The sequence below is a fragment of the Procambarus clarkii genome, chromosome 5 (genome assembly GCF_040958095.1).
Source record: "Procambarus clarkii isolate CNS0578487 chromosome 5, FALCON_Pclarkii_2.0, whole genome shotgun sequence".
Classification (NCBI taxonomy): Eukaryota; Metazoa; Arthropoda; class Malacostraca; order Decapoda; family Cambaridae; genus Procambarus; species Procambarus clarkii.
Window position 1 is genome coordinate 6,350,401 of NC_091154.1, and position 24,834 is coordinate 6,375,234.

Here is a 24,834-nt window from a genome sequence, read left to right on the forward strand (position 1 = left end):
CCACTACCGCCCACAAGATGGGTATGGGGTGCATAATAAATGAACTAAACTAAACTAACTTTTGTCTGAAAGTTTAAAGATAGATTAAGAAGGTCCTGCCGAAAAGACTATGCGTGGTAGAGGCTTTGCAAGAATGTGTGAATACCAATGTTATGTTCTCTCACAAACCAATGTACTTTCTTGTAGATAGATAGATAGATAGATAGATAGATAGATAGATAGATAGATAGATAGATAGATAGATAGATAGATAGATAGATAGATAGATAGATAGATAGATAGATAGATAGATAGATAAGTAAATAAAAAATAATAAAATAGAGAAATAAGTAAATTTTAGAAATAAATAAATAAATAAATAAATAAATAAATAAATAAATAAATAAATAAATAAATAAATAAATAAATAAATAAATAAATAAATACATAAATAAATAAATAAATAAATAAATAAATAAATAAATAAATAAATAAATAAATAAATAAATAAATAAAATGAAATAAAGCTTTTAGGCTCGTTCATGTTTTCTTGAACCCAAAGTGTAAACTTAGAGTTTAAATATGACTAAATATCCTTAAATATCAAAGTTTTTGCTAAATAATATTTATTAGTTATTTAAAATAGATTTAACATACATAAGTTCTTCAAATTATCTTAATTAGAAAGAAATACGAAATGCTTTACATTTAGTGTAGTTGTTGTTTATGAGTTGATGTTATTGTTGTTGTAGTCTAGGCGGAGGACGGCCACCGCCGCCGCTGTTTACCTGAATTTACCCCTCCGAGGGCCACTTAACTCTCTAGTGGCCTGGACGAGGACAGGAAGCCGGCGGCTTGTGAGAGGTCCCCCGTTTACCTTGATGTTCTCCTCTGGACTGTTGAGAGTAATGGTGTCTAGACCGGCCAGCCGCCCCAGGCTCTGAGTGAGTGAGTGAGGTGTGAGGGGCCCAGGTGGCCTCTGACCTCAGGTATTGACCTCATGCGTGTGGTGGGAGGGTGAGGGGAGGAGGGGGGGGGTGGAGTTTTAAGGGTGACACTTGACCCTTAACTCCGCTGTTGGGTCGTATGCGAGCATTTCTCGATTTTCCCTTCGTAAAAAATGCAGTGGTTTACCCTAAACAAAAGCGTCAGCATCTAGCTGCTCCCCCCCCACGTCCCCGCTTAGGTAGCCTACTGTAGCTACTAATCATTACATATGTGAACTATATTTTATTTATTTATTTTTAATTAAACCTGGGCAAGTTGCAGCTTGCTCTCTAATTATCAAAACCGTATATATTGTTAGATTTCTTTGTGTTAGGTTTGGTTGGCAATATTAGGTGCTATAATTATATGGTCGAACTCTCTTGTGTATAATCTGCCCGAAACGCTGTGCGTGTTAGTGGCTTTATAAGAATGCCAAAACATCAGTGCTATGTACTCTCTAAAACCCACTGTATCTTTTTGTATATATAGTATATCAATAAATAAATGTGACTTGTGTCTTCTCCAGTTGGGTCTTGAAGGGAAGTATGGCCGAATCATACACAAGATGGCATGACAAGGCTCATTTTCTGATTTTAAAACTCGTCCCTATTGCTAGGATGTATTATCATGTTAGGCCTGGTTGGGTTAGGTTAGGTTGATTTGGGTTGGATCAGGTTAGGTTATATAATATGCTGACGAACCGTCTTGTGTACGATGTGTACACAAGACGTGTACACATCGTGTGTATACGATGTGTACGATGCGTCTTCCACAGTTGGGTCCTGAAGGTTGTTCTGCACCATATTGGAATGTAACCCCAATTGTCAGTTGGGTTAACCCGTGTATAGTATGCCAAAAATACTGTACCACAGCACTATATATTATACAACAGCAAAGATGATCTTAAAAAAAAATTCTGCAGTTGTTCCCTCTACACAAACAAAAATACCAGTACAGTATTTCCAATCCATCATGTGAACGTAATTCCCTGTAAACCCTAAAATTATTCCAAGAGCCAATCGTTAGTGTCCTCGCACTTGTAGTAAATATACTTTTGGCCTGTTTTATGGCCTATTATTATTATGATAACTTTTGTTGATTTGTGGTATATCAGAATAGCACTGTGCCCAGTGTATCCATGAAGATCCAGTTCACTTTGTTAAAAAAAAAAATTGCCAGTGGAGTAAATATTGGGGGGGCTGTGTGATGGGATTGAACCTGCATGGCCGTCGTGTGCACAGTATGGTACAGTGGGTAGTGCGCGCATGGCTGGGGAGTCCAGGGATACAAGTTCAGTCGCATTATGCAACCTCGATATTATCTCGTACATACAGTACACTTACATCACGTTCTTGTGATTTTATTATGCAGTTTCCTGACTGGTTTTAATATCTAGCATGGGGTAACCTAGCCTGACCTAACCTACCCATGCCTAATCTAGCCTAACATAATCTACCCTTGCCTAACCTAGCCTAACTTCACCTAGCCTAACCTAGTTGAACCGAACCTAACCTAATTTAGGATAGGCTAGACTTGCCTAGCTAAATCTAACTTAGCCTAACAAAGTCTAACCTAGCACTGAATGACAGCCACAGTGCGTGACTCTGAAGCCACTTATTTTGTCATGCAAATAAAGCATTGCCAACGAATATTGTTATAATGTAACCTGCAAAGGGCTATCTTTTATTTATCACTAATGCATGGTTTTTATAGTTTTAAGTATTTTACACACACGTGTAAACTTGTTGTCTACCTTAATTGTCATGTTTGTATCCAGTAAACATGTTATGATGATTCTCAAGTGGAAATAGACTATTTTTGAACACGTGTTCTCGTGACTTTAAAACCTGTCATCCGTACTCCAACAGTACATGTACCAATGCAACTAAAATATGTCATCTGATTGCTATTCATAACCATTAAAATTTTCATTGCTGTTGTGTATAATTTATTATAAATTAAATTTTGTTTTTACATCCATTTTCTAAAGAATTCATTTGCAAACATTTTGACACCAGAGTTATAATTATAATAACAAATAACAATAGATGATGTAAACAATTTTTATAACCCTTTTATATTTCTGAGTGTCCAGCAAACACACTGCGAGTCTGGACCACCACAGTGATTAGTGTACTATTATCGTCAATACAGTATTATTATTTTTTGGAGTTATTATTGCAGCATTATATTTGGTCTACAATTAGCAAACATTTAACAAAGTACAGTATATGCACCTCTTTGTTTCACAATTTTATTGGATTTTCTTAACCCACAGGTAGCTAAGGTGACACATCAATCAAGTTGCGATGACACCCACTCCAACTCCAACTCCACTGGAGAGTGGGAGTGGTGCGGGGCCCATAGATTCGGTGGGGTCAATGGGTGGCCAGATGGGCACAATATCGCTTGGAGTGCTCATCCAGTATATCAATCAGAGGACGTACTCTGACTTGCTCAACTTGGCGGAGATGTGAGTGTTGTTCTTTCTTGTATGTCGGAAATGTGAGCATCATTATATTGTCATAAATGTTGCTACTAGTAGCTCGCTAGGCTTTGTGTGTCGAGGAAGAGCGTAGCTCATGTCAGGCTGCAAGCAACCGCATCAAACAGCCTCGCTGATCAGACTAGCAACCAGGAAGACCTTCTGGTTGCTGCGATCGGAGACCGGGCCGTAGGGATACTAATCCTCGGAATCTTCAACAAGGTAGGTAGCCTGCAGTACGGTACAGTACTCGGGTTGAGGGTCAGAAACACGAGCACTAGGCCTATGCTATATCGGAAATGTGTTTACCGTTCATTATGCTCGTTGTCACAAATGGGCAGGCTTTGCTGCGGTTGAAATGTGAGAGATTTTGTGAGATTTTGACTTTTGAGATTTTTTACCAGTGTTGTGATCTCAGCTTAGCAACTACCACATGAATAATATATTGATAGCGTAGTTGTGGTGACTGATGTGATGTTCACCTCAGAAATAATCAATAGAAAATTATGATTTCCTAGGGGAATTTCAAGATACTGATTTTGGCTTCCAGTTGACACTTAAGCCAGCTGTTTGACTTCTAACTGCCACTTGACACTTAAACCAATTGTTAAGCTTCTGGTTGACACTTGAAGCCAGTCTTTAAGTTTTATATAAAAAAGCTCTATGTATTTAGTTAAATATTAAGGAAGCTGATACTAAAATGCTCTTTTGTTTTGCCAGCTTGCCAAGGAAGAGCGATATGGAAAAGAAGGTGGATATAGTGCAGTACGCCCAGAGGACACGGCAGCTGTACGTGCGTCTCCTGGCACTAGTCAAGTGGGCAGCAAGTGCTTCCAAAGTTGATAAGTGTTGTGTGAGTGCCTCTTCCTGGAGTGTTGGTTAAAAGGGTGCGAGTGTGCTGATAACTGTGTACTTAACTGTGATGAGTGAGGTATTGTGTGAGTGTGGGCTTATAACTCTGCCCACGGGGAGTGAGACATTGTGTGAGTGTGGGCTTATAACTGTGCCCACGGGGAGTGAGACATTGTCTGAGTGTTGGCTTATAACTGTGCCCACGGGGAGTGAGACATTGTGTGTGTATTTTATCAGTTGTAAGTGGGTGTATGGGGAGGGAGAGATTGTGCTGCTTCCTCACGTAAGATCTCATTGTGTCCTTGGTAATGGCTCGTGCATTTTAGTTCACCTTGTTTTGTTCGTTGTGGAAAGTCAAGAGGATGGTCTGATAATAGAGCTGCTGCTTGGTGGTGAGTGGTTGATGGCGAGTGGTAGTGGTGATGGCGAGTGGTGGTGGTGGTGGCGAGTGGTTGATGGCGAGTGGTAGTGGTGATGGCGAGTGGTGGTGGTGGCAGTGGCGAGTGGTGGTGGTGACTGATGATGGTGGTGGTGGCGGCAGGGTGGTGGTGACTAATGATGGTGGTGGACCTGGAAGTCCTACTGGTCAGAACCTTTATTTGGTTTATTTGTGTGTGACTGTCGGCAAGAGCATAGAAAGCTTTGATTTTCGCGAAAAATATCTTTCGGTGATCAGTTCTGGTCTGGAAGAAGTTTTCTTCAGTGATGCCATAGCATATTATTACCCGACCAGGATGCAAGGAACTATCCCGCAGCACTGTGATGTACGTACAGTAGTACTTGCTTGAATGCATGATTAATGTCCAGCCACACTGAAATCTTACATGAGGGACCTATTGGAGAATGGGACTTGGAAATGAGCTTTCGCAAAACTTTATGATAATTTGAAACTAAAATTGACTCATCAGTACTGTATTAATGCAACTGTCAAAAACGTTTTGATCCTCGACTCAGTTTTGCTACCTTCATGGAACAAGTAATACTCTACTTAAAATTTGATATGTTCTTGTATGTGCTTGATGGTGTGTTTGCAGCACATTATGGCCTTGCTGGAGAAGCAGAACAACCTCTTCACTGACTCGGCCGACAAGCTCTATCACATGACCAAGGAGAACCTGGTCCGTGCTCGTCTCCCCCACTTCCACATCCCTGCAGCCGTCGAGACTCTAACCACAGGTAACTTGTATTATTCCCCCTCACTGTCTAACATATCTAAGTTTCCAAAACCTTCCCCTAAATTTATTATCAATTGGTCTCTTCTCTCCTAACTGTATGTGGGGACTGAGCTCTTTCTCCTAAGCTCGGTGTTAGATGGAGTTGATGGGGCATTATTTGCTTCTCCTTAGTGTTTGTCAGGTACGCTGCCATGGTGGGAACGATTAGAGTTGGGGAAGATCAAGGGCACAAAGATAGAAGGTTGTATGGTCTGATTCAATGCGGGGAGGTGTTGAATGGTGTCTTTTAGGTATGGATTTCTCTATATGGGCAAAGGAATGTCTGGATCTGGGCTGGGGAGGGCTTCTTACCTGGCCTTTGTGCTTTTGGCCTATATATTACGGTATGTTGTTACATGCAGGGACTTGAAGCTCCTATGAATTGATAATGGGCCAGAACGGACCGAAATGTTGTCGTTTCTCATCCTCTGGTGTGTGGTTTGGTCATCATATCTTCAGCCATGTTATTGTGACTCATCATCTGCACTTGAAGCTCCTAGGCCTGCTTCTTCACTCTTGGGTATCTTACCTTGAGGTTACCTTGAGGTGCTTCTGGGGCTTAGCGTCCCCGCGGCCCGGTCGTCGACCAGGCCTCCTGGTTGCTGGACTGATCAACCAGGCTGTTAGACGCGGCTGCTCGCAGCCTGACGTATGAGTCACAGCCTGGTTGATCAGGTATCCTTTGGAGGTGCTTATCCAGTTCTCTCTTGAACACTGTGAGGGGTCAGCCAGTTTTGCCCCTTATGTGTAGTGGAAGCGTGTTTAACAGTCTCGGGCCTCTGATGTTGATAGAGTTCTCTCTCTCTCCTGTTGTACCTGTTGCACCTCTGCTTTTCAATGGGGGTATGCTGCACATCCTGCCATGTCTTCTGGTCTCATGTAATTACCTAAGTGTAATTACCTAAGTGTAGTTACAGGATGAGAGCTAAGCTCGTGGTGTCCCGTCTTCCCAGCACTCTTTGTCATATAACGCTTTGAAACTACTGACGGTCTTGGCCTCCACCACCTTCTCACTTAACTTGTTCCAACTGTCTACCACTCTATTTGCGAAGGTGAATTTTCTTATATTTCTTCGGCATCTGTGTTTAGCTAGTTTAAATCTATGACCCCTTGTTCTTGAAGTGCCAGGTCTCAGGAAATCTTCCCTGTCGATTTTATCAATTCCTGATACTATTTTGTATGTAGTGATCATATCACCTCTTTTTCTTCTGTCTTCTAGTTTTGGCATATTTAATGCTTCTAACCTCTCCTCGTAGCTTTTACCCTTCAGTTCTGGGAGCCACTTAGTAGCATGTCTTTGCACCTTTTCCAGTTTGTTGATGTGCTTCTTAAGATATGGGCACCACACAACAGCTGCATATTCTAGCTTTGGCCTAACAAAAGTCATGAACAATTTCTTTAGTATATCGCCATCCATGTAATTAAATGCAATTCCGAAGTTAGAAAGCATAGCATAGGCTCCTTGCACAATATTCTTTATGTGGTCCTCAGGAGATAGTTTTCTATCTAGAACCACCCCTAGATCTCTTTCTTTATCAGAATTCTTTAAAGATTTCTCACATAATATATAGGTTGTGTGGGGTCTATGTTCTCCTATTCCACATTCCATAACATGACATTTATTAACATTAAATTCCATTTGCCAAGTGGTGCTCCATATACTTATTTTGTCCAGGTCTTCTTGAAGGGCATGACAATCATCTAAATTTCTTATCCTTCCTATTATCTTAGCATCATCAGCAAACATGTTCATATAATTCTGTATACCAACTGGTAGATCATTTATGTGCACAATAAACATCACTGGTGCAAGAACTGAAACCTGTGGTACTCCACTTGTGACATTTCTCCATTCCGATACATTGCCTCTGATTACTGCCCTCATTTTTCTATCAGTCAGAAAATTTTTCATCCATGATAGAAGCTTACCTGTCACCCCTCCAATATTTTTCAGTTTCCAGAACAACCTCTTATGTGGAACTCTGTCGAAAGTCTTTTTTAGGTCCAGATAGATGCAGTCAACCCAACCATCTCTTTCCTGTAATATCTCTGTGGCTCGATCATAGAAACTGAGTAAATTCGATACACAGGATCTTCCAGATCGAAAACCATACTGTCTGTCTGATATTATATCATTTCTCTCCAGGTGTTCTACCCATTTAGTTTTGATTAGCTTTTCCAATACTTTCACTATTACACTTGTCAATGATACAGGTCTATAATTGAGGGGGTCTTCCCTGCTGCCACTTTTGTAGATTGGAACTATGTTAGCCTGTTTCCACACGTCTGCTACGATTCCTGTACACAGGGGTGCCTGAAAGATCAGGTGAAGTGGAATGCTGAGCTCAGATGCACATTCTCTCAGAACCCATGGTGAAACTCCATCTGGGCCAGCTGCTTTGTTCTTACCGAGCTCCTTTAGCATATTTTCCACTTCATCTCTAGACACCTCTATCCGCTCTATGTTGTTCTCTGGAATTCTTATTGTGTCTGGTTCTCTGAAGATTTCATTTTGTACAAACACACTTTGGAACTTTTCATTTAATGTTTCACACATTTCCTTTTCATTTTCCGTGAATCTGTTTCCCATTTTCAACCTCTGGATATTATCCTTTACCTGCAATTTGTTGTTTATGAATTTGTAGAATAGGCCTGGTTCTGTTTTACATTTATCCGCTATCCCTTTTTCAAAATTTCTTTCTGCCTCTCTCCTTACTGCTGTATAGTTGTTTCTCGCATCTTTGTATCGCTGGTATGTTTGGGGGTTTGGCCTCTTCCTATACTGATTCCATTTTTGTGTCTTTTGGTCTCTTGCCCTCTCACAATTTCTGTCGAACCAATCCTGTTTTCTGGCCCTGCATCTCTGTTTTGGTATAAATTTTTTTGTGCCTTTATCATATATTTCACAAAACTTGACATACATCTCATTCACTTCCTTGCCTAGCATCAAGTCTGTCCAATTATACTCACTAAAAAAATTTCCAAGGTCACCATAATGTCCTCTCCTGAAGTCTGGTTTTTCAACTGCTTCAACCTCCTTATTTTCTTCCAGCTTATAACGCATTGCATACTTTATTCCCAAAAAGACATGGTCACTTTTACCCAAGGGAGGAAGGTACTGAATGTCAAATATCTCTTCCTCCTTCCTGGTAAATATCAAATCTAGCATGGAGGGAACGTCCCCTTCCCTCATCCTCGTAGCTTGTTTAACATGTTGATACAAGAATGTTTCCAGGATGAGGTCTACAAATTTACAGGTCCAAAAATCTTCTGTTTTAGCTTCATATGCTTCCCAGTCTATGGATTTCAAGTTGAAGTCACCGACTATCAACAGTCGTGATCTATCGTTATCCGCTCTCGCTATAATCTCTCTCATTATTGTTATAAGACCTTCACGTTTACTATCTAGCTCCTCCTTTGACCATGTGCTGCTTGGCGGTGGACTATATGCATTTATTATCATTAGTTTATCATCCTCATGGCAGATCTCTAGTGCTATTATGTCAACTTCTTGTGGATTGGCAGTCATTATTTCGTTCACCTTTAGGTGTTCTTTTACCAGCACAGCAACGCCACCGCCTTATGTGATGTTATTTCTGTGTGCAGGTTTGGGACCAGCCCCTCAATAATTTTCCACGTGTAAATTATTATGTATCTCTCCTGCCTGCACTCAAGGGAGTACAGATTTAGGCTTTTTAGTCGGTCCCAATAGTTTAGATGTTTTACTGAGTGGATTCTAGCAGTAAAGGATCTCTGCACGCTCTCCAGGTCAGCAATTTCTCCAGCTTTGAAAGGGGCTGTCATTGTGCAGCAGTACTCCACTCTAGAGAGCACAAGCGTTTTGAAAAGTATCATCATTGGTATAGCATCTCTAGTGTTAAAAGTTCTTGTTATCCAACCTGTCATTTTTCTTGCAGTTGTGACTGCTACTTTATTGTGTTCTTTAAAGGTAAGGTCTTCCGACATGAGTACACCCAGATCCTTTACATTGCCTTTTCGTTCTATGTTAAGATTTGCCTGAGTTTTGTACATGGTTTCCGTTTTTATATTTTCAATTTTTTCGTAGCGCATGAGCTGGAACTTATCCTCGTTAAAAACCATATTATTTTCTGTAGCCCATAGAAAGACCTGATCTACATCTGATTGGAGGTTTGCCGTGTCCTCTATGTTGCCAACTCTCATGAAAATCCTAGTGTCATCTGCAAAGGATGATATAGTGTTCTGTATCATCCTATATCTTCTGTTCTGTATCTGTTATAGGTTGTGTTCTTGTCTATGTCCGATATGAGGATGAGAAAAAGTACTGGAGCAAGCACAGTACCCTGGGGGACTGAGCTTTTCACGGTTGATGGGTTGGATTTTATTTTGTTGACTATTACACATTGGGTTCTGTTAGTCAGGAAATTGTAGATCCATCTGCCTATTTTCCCGGTAATTCCTTTTGAACGCATTTTATGTGCAATAACACCATGGTCACATTTATCAAAAGCTTTTGCGAAATCTGTGTAAATTACATGAGCGTTTTGTTTGTCTTCCATAGCATCTAATGCCATATCATAGTGGTCCAGCAACTGCGACAGGCAAGAGCGCCCTGTTCTGAAACCATGTTGTCCGGGGTTGTGGAGATGCTGTGATTCCATGTATTTTGTGATCTATCTTCTTAGCACTCTCTCAAAATTTTTTATGATGTGCGATGTTAGTGGTATCGGTCTGTAATTTTTTGCCTCTGCCTTATTTCCTCCTTTATGGAGTGGTGCTATCTCTGCTGTTTTTAGTATGTCAGGGATAACGCCAGTATCTAGGCTTTGTCTCCACAGAATGTGAAGGGCCTTCGATAGTGTTTTTTTTATAGTTCTTGATGAATATGGAGTTCCAAGAATCCGGGACTGGTGCAGAGTGCATAGGCATACTGTTTATGGCTTCTTCAAAATCTAGTGGGGATTGGGTGACGTCTGATATATGATTTGATGTTGGTATCATATCCATGAAAAATTCATTTGGGTTATCAATCTTTAGTGCGTTTAATGGCTCGCTGAAAACAGTCGTACTGCTTCCTCAGTAACTTGCTCATTTCTTTGTTGTCGTCGGTGAAAGTTCCATCTCCCTTTCGCTGGGGCCCGATACTAGATGTGGTTTTTGATCTTGATTTTGCATAGGAGAAAAAATATTTTGGATTTCTCTCTATTTCACTGATGGCCTTTTGCTCTCTTTGCCTCTCCTGGGTTTTGTATGATTCTTGTAGTTTGAGTTCAATTGTTTCTATTTCTCTACCTAACCTTCTTCGCCGTTCTTGAGATAGGATGCGACTCTCAAGTTGTTCTGCGATTTGTTTTCTTCGCCTATATAGGGAACGACGTTCCCGTTCCAATCTGCATCTCTTTCTCTTTTTCCTTAGGGGTATGCGGTTTGAACATATTTCTAGTGCTACTGAGCTTATTTTTTCCAGGTACTGGTTCAGGTTTGCATTTTCTAGCTGTTCTTCCCAGTTTATTTCTGTGAAGTCCTGGTTTATTTGCTCCCAGTTTATCTGTTTATTATTGAAGTTGAATTTGTTGAAATCTCCTCCACCGGGAATCTGGACTGGTTTTGAAGGTCCATTCCCCATGGTTGTCAGAACCTCAATTAAGTTGTGATCTGAGTAACAAGTATTTGTAATCATTATGTTCCCGATCAACTCATCATTATTAGTGAAAATGAGGTCCAGCGTGTTCTCCTTCCTAGTTGGTTCTACTATTTGCTGGTTTAAGGCAAACCTATCGCACATCCGTAGCAGGTCATTTGCATGTGCCTGTTCATTTAGGCTACTTCCTGGTATTCTTTCTGATATTATTACAGTACTGTATTAGCCAGGTGCTTCCATTTCAGGTGCCGTAGGTTGAAGTCCCCAAGCAGGATGATGTTCGGAGCTGGATTTGTGAGGTTTTCCAAGCAGTGTTCTATTTTCATTAGTTGGTCTTTAAACTGTTGAGGGTTTGCCTCTGATGACTTATATACAAGGACAATAACTACATTTAGGATCTCTATTTTGACTATCAGCACTTCCACCATATCATTTGAGGTGTTTAGCAGCTCGGTACAGATGAGTGTGTTTTTGATGTAGAGGCTGACCCCACCCTGAAGCCGGTGTTTCCTATCACATCTGAAGAGATTGTACTCTGAGATCCATATTTCACCATCAAGGTAGTCCTTTGTGTGAGTTTCCGTTAGGGCTGCAAACACTGCATTTGCCTCATGAAGGAAACCATATATAAAGTGAACTTTGTTGGATTTGCGTGTTTTTATACCCTGGGTGTTGGCAAATATAAATGATGTTATCGTGTTAGTGGAAGTGCTGGATGCTTTACTTGGTGTTAATATCTGAGGCTCTGGTAAGGAGGCCACTGTGTTTGCGTCCTCTCTAGCATTTGACCGAGTTGGTGGTAGAGTCTGGTCATTTTTAGCCATTCTTCTCCTCTTCCTCTTGCTAAAAAATTATCCCGGTCGATGGAGTAGTGGCTGTTTTCATAGTGGTAGTCTGTCGGTTTTATTCGCCTGGTACCTCTTATATGAAAAGCTGGACATTCAGCATTGAAGCACTCTTTCCTGTCCAAAGAGTTCTTGCAAATTTCTGGGTGAAAGAATTCACAGCTTTTGGTACATTTACCTGTATTGAGGAGGTTTCTGCACTTTCTAGGGTGATCGTATTTACATGTTCCATTTGTTCTTCCCAATTCCCCATGCTTACAGGTAGCCCATTTGTAATACCAACAGATTTTGGGGCCTTGTTTTGTTTGTTTCCCTTTGCCAGGGACTGCACTCTGCTGCGGCGTCCCCGACACTGTGCTCTGCTCCGGGGCCTGTGACACCGCACTCTGCTCAGGGGTCCCCGACTCCGCGCCCCACTCAGGGGTCCCCGACTCCGCGCCCCGCTCAGGGGTCCCCGACTCCGCGCCCCGCTCAGGGGTCCCCGACTCCGCGCCCCGCTCAGGGGTCCCCGACTCCGCGCCCCGCTCAGGGGTCCCCGACTCCGCGCCCCGCTCAGGGGTCCCCGACTCCGCGCCCCGCTGAGGGGTCCCCGACTCCGCGCCCCGCTCAGGCGTCCCCGACTCCGCGCCCCGCTCAGGCATCCCCGACTCCGCGCCCCGCTCAGGCGTCCCCGACTCCGCGCCCCGCTCAGGCGTCCCCGACTCCGCGCCCCGCTCAGGCGTCCCCGACTCCGCGCCCCGCTCAGGCGTCCCCGACTCCGCGCCCCGCTCAGGCGTCCCCGACTCCGCGCCCCGCTCAGGCGTCCCCGACTCCGCGCCCCGCTCAGGCGTCCCCGACTCCGCGCCCCGCTCAGGCGTCCCCGACTCCGCGCCCCGCTCAGGCGTCCCCGACTCCGCGCCCCGCTCAGGCGTCCCCGACTCCGCGCCCCGCTCAGGCGTCCCCGACTCCGCGCCCCGCTCAGGCGTCCCCGACTCCGCGCCCCGCTCAGGCGTCACCGACTCCGCGCCCCGCTCAGGCGTCCCCGACTCCGCGCCCTGCTCAGGCGTCCCCGACTCCGCGCCCTGCTCAGGCGTCCCCGACTCCGCGCCCTGCTCAGGCGCTGCTGCCACCGAGCTCTGTGCCACAGCTGGTTGTACCTTGGCGTCATGTACAGTTTGTTTGAAGACATTAGAAATTGCTATGCAGGCATTAATTAGTAATTCTCTGTTTTCGGCGGGAGTTTTATCCAGGATTTCCATCATCTTCAAAAAAGTTACATCATCCTTTTTGCAGGCCAGTACACAGAGTGGTCACTGGGACCATTTCTCCTTGAATTGTTAAGTCATGTTGGCACATTTTTTGTATATGGCTGCTGAACAGAGTTGGCATTGAAAGCTCTGTTGGTAATCTACCTTTATGTTGCATTCTATGCACGTTTTTATCAAAGCCATTTTTTGAACACTTCTGTTCAGTGGTGATGGTCTTACAAGGTGGGGGTGTTGACCGGTGGGGGGGTTGACCGTGGGTGCTGGCCGTGGGTGTTGACTGTGGGTGTTTACCAACTTGAGACAGGCCCGGAGGGGCAGTATGGACGGCCAGTGTTGCTACCACGTGTCGCACTCTTAATTTGTTTTGTTCACTTGTTAGATTACATTACTTGCATTTTCCCACTAGTTATCTTACAGCGGAGGCATCTAGTTTCTGTGTCTGGGCACTAGTTACCTGAGTACGTATCTGGTGCAACACTAATTACAATTTGTTATGATATATACATACTGTACATACATTGTCATACTGTACTGTATATACTGTATATAGATAGATACATGCTGTACTAATAAGGTAGTTGATTCAGTTTCTCTTTCTCTTCCCTCCATGTCCATCCACTTACACTGGCCACTTACAGTGAGTGTAATGGGTGTTTAGCATTGGCAACTTTGTAGGAATTGAAACAGGTGTTCCACCTGAAGGTTGCTCCTCCTTTACATGGAGTGTATCGTGGTGCGACTTCTTGGGCCTTTGTACGGGTTGGGAGCTCTGGTGTTCCTCACTTCCCGGTGTGTGGCTAAATTGATACTTTCACAGGTAGTTAAATGGGCAAATCCCGCCTCACTTCGGGGTACTTGCAGCATTCCACGGTTAACCCTTTTGATGTTTTGTGTTTTGCAACACATTCACTCGACTGATAGGTTGCATTTTAAACGGAGTCGACCAATCTGTTAATAAAACTTAAAATACCAGTACTGTAATATTGAGACTTTCTGACAAGTGGCCTCGATAGATGTTAGGCAGGTTGCTAGAGCTTGTACTTTTCTGATTATGCAAAACGATTGTGTTTTTAATGGAGTGGTAAATTGAAAGATCAGGTTGGGTAATACTGGACCAGGAAGAGTATGGTGGGGTCAATAATTAGTTACCTGAATTTTGCCTGAATTTACCTAAGGGCCTTTGTCTCTAGTGGCCTCAACAGGGACAAGAAGTAAACAGCTTGGTAAAGATCCTCCAACTGTTCCTGAGGATTTTTTCTAACTGGATTTTTAACTGAAGTAATGTCTTGGCATTTGCAGTTTCAGCGGGTCGGCAGTTCCAGGGGTTTATAACCTTTGGGTGAAAAAGCATCTCCTGTTTTTTGTCCTTCATTGTGGCTTGTTGAGTATGTTTGCTATACTTGACCTTTTGATGAAGTGGTCTGGATTATTATCTTTCAACTTGTTCAGTATTTTCAAGGTCTCTCGAGATCAGCCCTGTCATGTCTGGTTTGCAGTGTTGTTGGTTCTGTGGGCCTAAACAACGTATAATTATGTTTTGCCTGGATATTTTGTCCTTTTTGGGGTCTCTTGTAGAAGATTAGAATATATTTTAATATTTAGTTTGTAATGTTGGCAAAGTATGTTAAGATTGTCTGTTATGCCTGGAGGCCTGGTTGAGGACTGGGCCGCAGGGACATTAAGCCTCGAAATCATCGCAGGATATGTCAAAACAGGATTTTTCTTATTTTTAAGTGATAATTTTATTGGTGCATGTGATGTATGTGTTGACATCCAAAGTTTGTTTTCCAGGCTCGTATGACAGATTGCCCATGACTATACGTCAGCGTATTCTTCCTCTTGAGCCAGTCACCGCTCTGGAGCGCAAGCAAACGCTGACTCGCCTGGAGCAAATAATCCAGCACCGACTGGTAACTTCGGAGCTTCCGTCACAAATGAGAACGAGCAGGGCAAGTTTATTAGTTATTTCTTGTCACCGATGTATGATAATTTCTAGTACGGCTTGGTGGAGGGCCGTGGTTAAATCGTACACAAGACAGACAAAGCATGCTTTCTTATTGTGAAAATTGTATGTATTGTTAAATTAAGAATGTATTAGCTTTGGTTAAGCTGTGTTAGGGGTTATTTTGATTAGGCTAGGTTTCCTGGCAGGGGGGGGGATGAATTATGTGATTGTGCTTCCCATTTTTTTTTTTTGTTTTCTCATGGACCTGTGTGGCAGGGTGGTTGAACCTCCTCCGTTCTATGAGAAAATGGAGTTTTAGCTCTGTACCCTTCTACTGCCTCTTCATCCAGCCTGTCCTCTCATGTTGTCATAACATCACATAAATGGTGAACTAAATGGCTCAAAGACAACCCAACTGTGGACCTACGAACAGAAAACGGTCCTTGGTTCTCCTCTGGAGGTGTTTAGTACCTGGCCCAGTTGGGGGGGTAGAAATAGCCTAAGCTATCTATATCCCTTTATAATGTATTTTATTGTCTCGATAAACATGCTTGAACTTGAACCTTACCCAGAGGGGTTTATTGCTCCTCTTGGACACTTTTTCTACTCCCTGCCGCAGTATGAGCAAGTGTGCAGACGATGAGTCACAATAACGTGGCTGAAGATACGATGACCAAATCACACGCCAGAAGATAAGGAGACGACGATGTTTTATAATAATAATAATAATAATAATAATAATAATAATAATAATAATAATTTTATTTAGGTAAGGTACATACATAAAGAGATTTTACAAAGTTTGTTGGCTTTATAGATAGAGCTAGTACATACAATGCCTAAAGCCACTACCTGGCTTTGGTCTGCCCTGGATCACAGTCGACTTGATAATGGTCCAGGATGGACTGACACATCGTCGCTGCCTTGTCTTCAGGTACAGTATATGGTTTGGTCATCATGAGCTAGTGTCTTCTGAATTCCAATGAGGGACCTGGATTTGCCATCCTTTTGCACGTTTCCATCCTCTCATTTTCCCCTGGCTACTGCGTAGGCAGACTTGCTTTGGTTTCTGCCTCAGGATTAGGCAGCTTCTGAGATGGATCTTTGTGTGTGGGTTATTCTCCCACCTGTCCTCTTACAAAGAAATGTAAGCGGCTGGTGAATGTGACGTACTATCCCATTTTCTGTTTTGGGTTCTCTGATAGGTTAGGAGAGTGCACTTTATATGACCATTTTCGTGACACTGGGAAACCTTTAGGAGGACGGGGCTGCATCTTCACAGTACGGTATGAGGGTTTTGCTTTCTCCTGGCTGGCAGCCAACCCTTTGTTTTTCTCTGATGGTCGGTGGGGTTTCTCTAAGCAGCCCCTTGGGTGATAATCACTAGTGATGGTGTGGTGGGAAGACATGTAGTGACGGTGCCAGAATGTAGTCCTTGTTGGTTATACATGATCTGTGATAATCACTAGTGATGGTGTGGTGGGAAGACATGTAGTGATGGTGCCAGAATGTAGTCCTTGTTGGTTATACATGATGTTGTCTTACATCCACTGTGACAATTCACCTTAGGGAATGACTGAAGGACACTCGCTGAAGGTTATTTTCACGACTCTAAGCCTAATTTTTCACGATACAGTAATGTGACATGTTAAATATATAACAAAAATTTTTTTGAATGCATTATGAGTATTATACATTAGTCTACTTTCTTAATATAATGTATATATGCATTAGTATAATGTCTACTTTCTTAGTATAATGTATATATTTTGGCCCTCTATTTCCTACCTGCCTTGTTGCTGCCATACTGAAGTTCTGGAGTCTCCAACATCCCTATATCATAAACTTGGAAATTGTCTTCATATTGGCTTTTGTCATAGATAACACTTGTGTTTTACAGATTGAGAATGGTCGAGTTAGATTCACTGTCGAGCACGAATTTGAAGTGAGCCTTACCCTGATGGGAGACTCTCCGAGTGAACCTTGGAGACTCCTTGAGATTGAAATTCTTGTAGAAGACAAGGAAACTGGAGATGGCAAGGAGCTTGTTCATCCAATGCAGGTATGGTACTACTCTATATTATTATGTAGTCACAGTGTTTTAGTTGATTTGATATTAATTAATTTCCATTTGCAAGATGACACATTCAGTTTCAGATGTTTCTGAGCCTGTGTAGGAAGTAACAATTGTCCAATTAAACTGACAGAAGCCTCTAACCCAAAAATCACTGTGGACAGATTTTCTAAGTCAACAAAGCAGCCAACTTGTGCCCCATAATGAGATTGGGGGATAAAACACTGACTGACTAGGCAGTATAACCTTCCCATTGACCCGGGAAAAATTGGCAATGAAACGAGGAACATGTACAAAGACTGACACCCACAAGACATAACACCACACAGTATTAGTAGTGTGCAAATAATGCCTTAACTGCAGCCTCAGGAAAGAGCACATGATGCACCTCCGGCTGGGCAAACCAAGTTTTGAGGCTCGGAAAACGAAGACCAGGTTGTGATGAACAGAAACCAAGCTTTTGGAAAAGACCATACAGCTTCCCAACCTGACTGCCTGGCTTTCTTTTGAAAGCCAGGCAAATAAGACAAGAGCCAGGAGGAATGCCATCTTTAAAAAATGGAATCCTCAACTGAAGAAGGAACCTGATACAGTAACCAAGGAGACCCCAGGAGGGCATGAGCCGTCGGAGGTGATACAGTAACCAAGGAGACCCGGGAGGGCATGAGCCGTCAGAGGTGATACAGTAACCAAGGAGACCCGGGAGGGCATGAGCCGTCAGAGATGGTACAGTAACCAAGGAGACCCCGGGAGGGCATGAGCCGTCGGAGGTGATACAGTAACCAAGGAGACCCCGGGAGGGCATGAGCCGTCAGAGGTGAAAGAGCATGAAACAGCCAGGAAATGGAGGGTGAAGAAACATCAACCCAGAAGGCTAGTAAGGGAAGCTTTACCAAGGCCAAACAATGAGGAGACAGCATTAGGCATAAAATGACAGTCCAAGAAGAGGCAGGAAAGAAGACATCACAACTGGAACAAATGCAGGTGGTAGACACAGAAGAGAGGAAGAGGTTAAAGACCTGTGAAGCCATCTAATACTGCGACTAATAAGAAAGCTGCAAATTCACCACTTAACAGGTATGCTATCAGATACCTATACAGGCAAGGATATATAAGGCATTAAAACTGCATAAACTGCAAGGGAGCCGGTCGGCCGAGCGGACAGCACACTGGACTTGTGATCCTGTGGTCCTGGGTTCGATCCCAGGCGCTGGCGAGAAACAATGGGCAGAGTTTCTTTCACCCTATGCCCCTGGTACCTAGCAGTAAAATAGGTACCTGGGTGTTAGTCAGCTGTCACGGGCTGCTTCCTGGGGGTGGAGGCCTGGTCGAGGACCGGGCCGCGGGGACACTAAAAAGCCCCGAAATCATCTCAAGATAACCTCAAGATAACGGTGGGCGGGTTAGCTTGTGTCTTTGCTGTATTTTTTGCTCTTGGTGTAAGGTCGCATGCCTCTGTTCTGCCCTCTGACTGCTTGGGTTCCCACTTTTTCACCTCTACACTTCAGGCTCCTTGTCCTACTGGTAACACCAGTAAGACTACCTTGTGGTGATTTCGGGGCTTAACGACCCCGCGGCCCAGTCGTTGACCAGGCCTCAGATTAGGAGGTAGACACCACACCTCTTGGTGGCACCAGGACTGTGACTTTGGGACATGCTCCAGCAGAATAGATGGGTCGGCACACTGTCACCATCGTAGGCGGCCCTCTGTTTTTTTATATGGCCCCCCCTCCCTCACTACCTTTCTAAGAATAAATGCTTGGTATTGCCAAGTCTTGGCTGGTGGTACCAAGCCTGTGATGCCTACACGGGAGAGTGCGGAAGAGGGGGAAACTACAGGAAGGTTAGGGATTATCTGCAGGAAGTTCAATAGGAGACGGAAGTGGAAGGAAAGTCAACAATGAGATGATGTAACTCATAACTCAGAAAGGTAAATGAAGCAATGGAACAGTTCATACCTCCCAGGAGGGAAGTGGACTAAAGGAGAATGATAAATCCATGGTTCAACAATGTAAGGGAGAAAAGAAGACAAGAAAGGCATAGACAATGTATAGGAGGTATAGGTATAGGAACAGAGGCTGACAGGGAGGTACTAAAGAGGGCTGGGAATGAGTCCACCAGCATCAGGAGGGCAGCAGAGCAGCAGTTTGAAAATTGCGACAAAAGCAAGGATACACCTTAAGCTACTGCTTGCCCACATGTGGAGGAAAAGAAACACAGATGGTTCGGTTCCAGCAGGAAACATGTGGCAGGAAACACCTATGATTTACTGAAAAGAAATGCATACGATTTCCTGTCCCCACAGTGGGACAAGGAGGAACACTCTTGAAGAATGATAAAGAAGTATATGACTAAACCACACCCAGGAAGATGAGGAGAATCACACACAATCGACTTGTTTCGGTCCATCCTGGACCAGTATCGTCATCGTCTCCTCATCTTCTGGTGTGTGGTTTAGTCTTCATATCTGCAGCCACGTTATTGTCACTCACCGTCTGTTTATGTGATGAACTCGGAGAGATTCCAGGAGATCCACAAATCATAACCAGATTGGTGTCCAAGTAGAGGAGACAACAGATGACCATAAACAACACTGGACTGAATTGAAGTTACTGTACAAGACACCTGGAGAAACTCTGGATGTAGCAAGAACAGTAGGACCCGTTCAGACCAGATATCATCGGGGTTACTGAAGCAAGTTGCAGTGATCTTGTGTTACCCATTAACTATATTGTTCAGCATTCATCTGGGCCTCCTAAGGTTCCCCAGCGTCGAGAAACTGTTATACCAAAGTGCCCTTATCCTAACCTACCTTGAGGTGATTTTGGGCTTAGCGACCCCGCTGCCCGGTCGTCGACCAGGCCTCCTCAAGGGACCCAAAACAGAAAACGGGACAGTATGTCCATTTTGCAAGCCACTACCATTTTCTAGTATGATTTTTGGCCTTGTATAGAGTGACTATTAGGAGGACGGGTTGCAGCATTACACTAAGAGATAGGAGAGCTACCAGAAATCTAGAAAAGGGTAACTGTAGTTCCAGTATTCAAGAAATGAGGATAGACATGAAATACTAAACTATAGAGCAGTGCTGTTAACATATATTCCGTGGAGGATTCTAGAAAAAGTCGCCAGAAAAAGGATTGTAGAGCATTTGGACAGAGTAAATTTAATAACAGAGGCATAACATGGCTTCTGAGAGGGAAAATCATGCTTAACAAACTTAATTGAATTTTATGACAGCCACCAAAATAAGATGAAAGGAATGGAAGGATGGGTAGACTGCATCTTCCTAAACTGGCAAAAAGCTTTTGATACAGTTCCTCACAACTGTCAATACTTTTTGATACAGTTCCTCACATCTTGTGACACAAGATGGAGAGAGAAGCCAAGCTTACTGGAAAGGCACTGGACTGGGTACGGGAGTACTTGACAGACAGGAAACAAAGAGTCAAAGCCAGAGAAGATATGTCACGCTGAAGGGGAGTGGAAAGTGGTACTCCACATGGCTCTGTGCTGAAATCATTGCTCTTTTTCATTTGTGTAAATGATGTGGTTGATCTCGCAGAGGGAGTGAGCTCGTACATGTCAATGTTTGCAGATGATGCAACATTAATGAGAAGAGTAAGAACTGAAGAGGACTGTCGGGTGCTGCGAGAAGACCTTGATGTACTTCAGAAATGATCAGAAAAATGGTTGCTGGAATTCATTCCGAATAAGTGTAAAGTAATGAAAGTGGGTAAGGGAGACAGGCGACCTGTATTTAACTACACTATAGGGGGAAGGCATTTACAAGAAACAATAAGAGAAAAAGACCTGGGACGTAGACATAATCGCAACACTAAGACCAGAAGCTCGTGTGAACAGGATGACATAAGTTGCATGTGGGGAAAGTTTGCGCAAATATGAGAACATCGCTCAAGACTTCTAAAGAAATCTAAACACACTACCTATGTGAGACTATGACTTGAGTATACAGCACTAGCAAGGAACCAACATCCTGTGATGCATAAATAGAATATTGAGAAAGTTCAGAAGTTTGCAACGTTTCGGTCCAGGAGGGACTGAAATGCTGTCAGTTCTTTATTTTCAAATTTGTAGGTTGCATATCTAAGCAAGCCAGACCAGTAAGGGCTAGTTAACACTTTCGCGCTCTCCGCAAAGGTCACTCAGCCAACCGAATGTGCGCGCTGCGTTTTTATCGCTTAAGCGTAAAAACAAAAATGTGTATACTCTTTTTACTCTTCTGACCTTAGTTCTAATGCTACGTATTTCATTTTGGTACCAACGTGTTCGCAATAAAATTCTCTAGAAGAACATTAGTAAAATAAGTCACGAAACATATAGGGATACCAGCACCAAATAAATAACTACGTAGATGACTCGCCGTGAGCGCCCATCAGCAACAAAATGTTTTTACTCTTGGGATTGTAATCACCTCCACACTTGTTCTACAGCGTTAATTTTGGTATCAATGGACTCGCAATGAAATTCCCAACACGGTGATATGAATATAAGCGTAGAATAATGATGCAGCCCGCCCGCAAGAGTGTGGGAAGTGGTGAAATTGTTACCCGGTATCGGTGACGGGACGACGCACGGCGCTTTGAAAGTTTATACTTATTTCACTCTCATGACATTAATTTTCTATGTACGTCATTCATTTTTATGTCAATGTGTTCGCAATAGAATGTTCTATGTGCCCATAGGTAAAAAATATCAACAAAGCGTAAGTTAGAATAGCGACAAATATAAAACAACGCTGGAACATATCAGTGAGCGTCAAACACACACGAAATATTTTTACTTTTGTTATGTTTGTCATAATTATACTTGTTGCACACAGTTATTTTTGGTTGTATATTGATCGGAATAAAATTCCCTAAACAGACATATGCATATAATACATGATATGGGGGAAGAATTACCAGTATAAACGGCTAAAGTCACCCACCTGCAACCCGTTTGGGACAAAATACCATTTGATCGAAGTTATCCACACCTTTCATGAACTTATTGTACCATGCAGCCTAGTGGTGAGAAAGAGAGCCTCATAGCGCGCAGTTTGAAACAAACCCAAAGTAAATCGGATAAAAATTGAATTTTATACAAATATTTTAAAAGTAGACATAACTTTATGTCCACTATGCGTTTACGTTAGACGAAACCGAACGCGCCGGCGCGTCCAGATAGCGCGAAAGTGTTAAGAAGGGTGGTCTAATATAAGGAGATTTTATTCCACTTAGCACCCTTAATGAAGAATTCCATCATGTACAAGACTTGAGGAAATATTAACTACATTATTACTAAAAAAAAAAAAAAATGTTTCTTCAATTTCAGATTAGCTATATCCATGCATTAATTCAGTCGAGGCTGCAGGACAATCCCAACCCCCTGCACGAGACCTACACGGTGCTGCACGCCTTCTCCCAGGCACTCCAGCTGGAGGTCCTCTTCGTCCAGACTCAGAAAGTAAGGCCATAAACACTTGTCAAGTGGTGACTTGTGGCCACAAAAGAGGTGACTTCCTAGTATGCAACACCAGCTCTAGTAACATTTAATCAACGTGGCATCAACTTTGTCAGTGTTGAGTCATTGTTGAATTAACTTTGGTCACACAGGTTTGCCCGGTGCGTGGCATAGTGTGTTTGATGTACCAAGAGGTCTTGTGGTTTACCCTCTAACTAGTCGCCCTGAAATTGGGCAATTTCCTGGTGCGCATAAAAGATATTTTCTATATTGTTAAATATTACTTTCTGGTTGGAAAAAATCTAAAAAAAAAAAAAAAATCGAATAGTTTCAGATTATCATATTAAGGCGAAGAAATGTTGATGAGGACATACAGGGGTACCTCGGTTTAAGAGTTTAATCTGTTCCTGGAGACGGCTCGTAAACCGAAGCTAATTTCCCCATAAGAAATAATGGGAAATGAATTAATCTATTCCTGACTATCCAAAAACCTCATTTCAAACTAAATTTTATACCTAATTCATCTAAATCTACACTACAAAAGTATGTTCTAGTTATTACTTACCCTTGCTGATGACTGCTGTTGGTGTATGAAAAATGGTGAGGAGATGGAGGGGGGAGGAGAGGTGTTACTGTTTGGAAGGGGAGTTCCCTTCCATTATAACATCAGGCAATGAGGACTTCTCTGGGGTGCACTCTCTGGCATGTTTTGCCTGCATACCACTAGGACCTGCTTGTGGCTCACTGCTTGCTTGTCTTATTAAGAATCTGTCTAAAGACACTTGTTTTTCCCTACATTTTAACACTTGTCTGTAGTAAGACATCACATTGTCATTTAAAAGGTCAATGCAACGGCCTGCTACAGCTTTATCTGGGTGAGTTTTTTCAACAAAACTTTGCAGTTCTTTCCATACTTTACACATTTTCTTAATGAGGAAGGGACATCCTCTACTGCCTCTACTCACAACTATTTTCTTAGGTTGAACCTTACCACTGGCTTTCTTGGGACCCATTGCAAGATATATAACAACAACTTTTATGCTCAAATGGCTAAATATCCAACAAAACACTGTAAATCCTGGTTATGAATTGAGGCGGGATAGTCACTGGGCGCGAGGCACTGGTAAACTGAGGGGCGACCGCCGTGCCACCATGAGCTAGGTCGGCCTGTATACGTTCAACACGCTCGTATCCCGATACAAATTTTCCGAGCAAATCCTGCCCGTAACCCGAAAAACTTGTAACCAGGGGCGCTTGTAATCCGAGGTACCTCTGTATTTGTAACAGATTCCTCCATCATGAAGATCTTCCAGGTCCATAAAGGTTCTTGTCATGGTGTTAGTGGCTCCTGGCACAGCTGCCAGTCACTGGATGGTGATGCACCAGGCAGGGTGCCTATCATTATACTGAAAAACAAGAAGGAAACTTTAGCTTTTCAGGATTTTTGCCCAATGTGGGAAACATTTGTCAGAGGTCTCAAGTGGCATCCTCATAGAATTGATGGGATTTTATAATGTTACAGGACACATTTAGTCTCTCATGCAGGCCTGGTGGCTGAGTGTACAGCGCTTGGGATTCATAATCTTAGGGTCAGGGGATCAAACCTCCTGCGTTGGCGGAAACAAACGGGCAGTTTCTTTCACCTTGATGCTCCTGTTTGCCTAGCAGTAAATAGGTACCTGGGAGTTAGACAGCTGCTACAGGCTGCTTCCTGCATGTGTGTACTCACCTAATTGTGTTTGCGGGGGTTGAGCTCTGGCTCTTTGGTCCCGCCTCTCGACTGTCAATTAACTGATGTACAGATTCCTGAGCCTACTGGGCTGTATCATATCTACATTTGAAACTGTATATGGAGTCAGCCTCCACCACATCACTGCCTAATGCATTCCATCTGTTAATTACTCTGACACTGAAAAAGTTCTTTCTAACGTCCCTGTGGCTCATTTGGGTACTCAGTTTCCACCTATGTCCCCTTGTTTGCATACCACCCATGTTAAACAGTTTATCTCTTATCTACCCCTGTCAGTTCCTCTGAGAATTTTGTAGGTAGTGATCATGTCTCCCCTTACTCTTCTGTCTTCTAGTGTCATGAGGGGCATTTCCCGCAGCCTTTCTTCGTA

At 43.0% G+C, this 24,834-nt stretch overlaps 1 protein-coding gene across 2 annotated transcripts in view; it reads left to right on the forward strand.

The window, feature by feature from the left end:
* The first annotated feature begins 707 nt into the window (after positions 1 to 707).
* The window catches only part of MED14 (mediator complex subunit 14), a 107,808-nt gene continuing 83,681 nt past the window's right edge, over positions 708 to 24,834 (forward strand). The window contains exons 1-7 of one of the 2 annotated variants that reach the window (XM_045751718.2): positions 708 to 968; positions 3,245 to 3,439; positions 4,172 to 4,304; positions 5,338 to 5,479; positions 15,021 to 15,178; positions 17,075 to 17,236; positions 22,586 to 22,717. In XM_045751718.2, coding sequence (XP_045607674.1) covers positions 3,276 to 3,439; positions 4,172 to 4,304; positions 5,338 to 5,479; positions 15,021 to 15,178; positions 17,075 to 17,236; positions 22,586 to 22,717 — 891 coding nt within the window. In that variant the 5' untranslated portion in view covers positions 708 to 968; positions 3,245 to 3,275. The remainder of the gene's footprint in view (positions 969 to 3,244; positions 3,440 to 4,171; positions 4,305 to 5,337; positions 5,480 to 15,020; positions 15,179 to 17,074; positions 17,237 to 22,585; positions 22,718 to 24,834) is intronic. The other variant, XM_069338912.1, reaches the window with a different exon arrangement.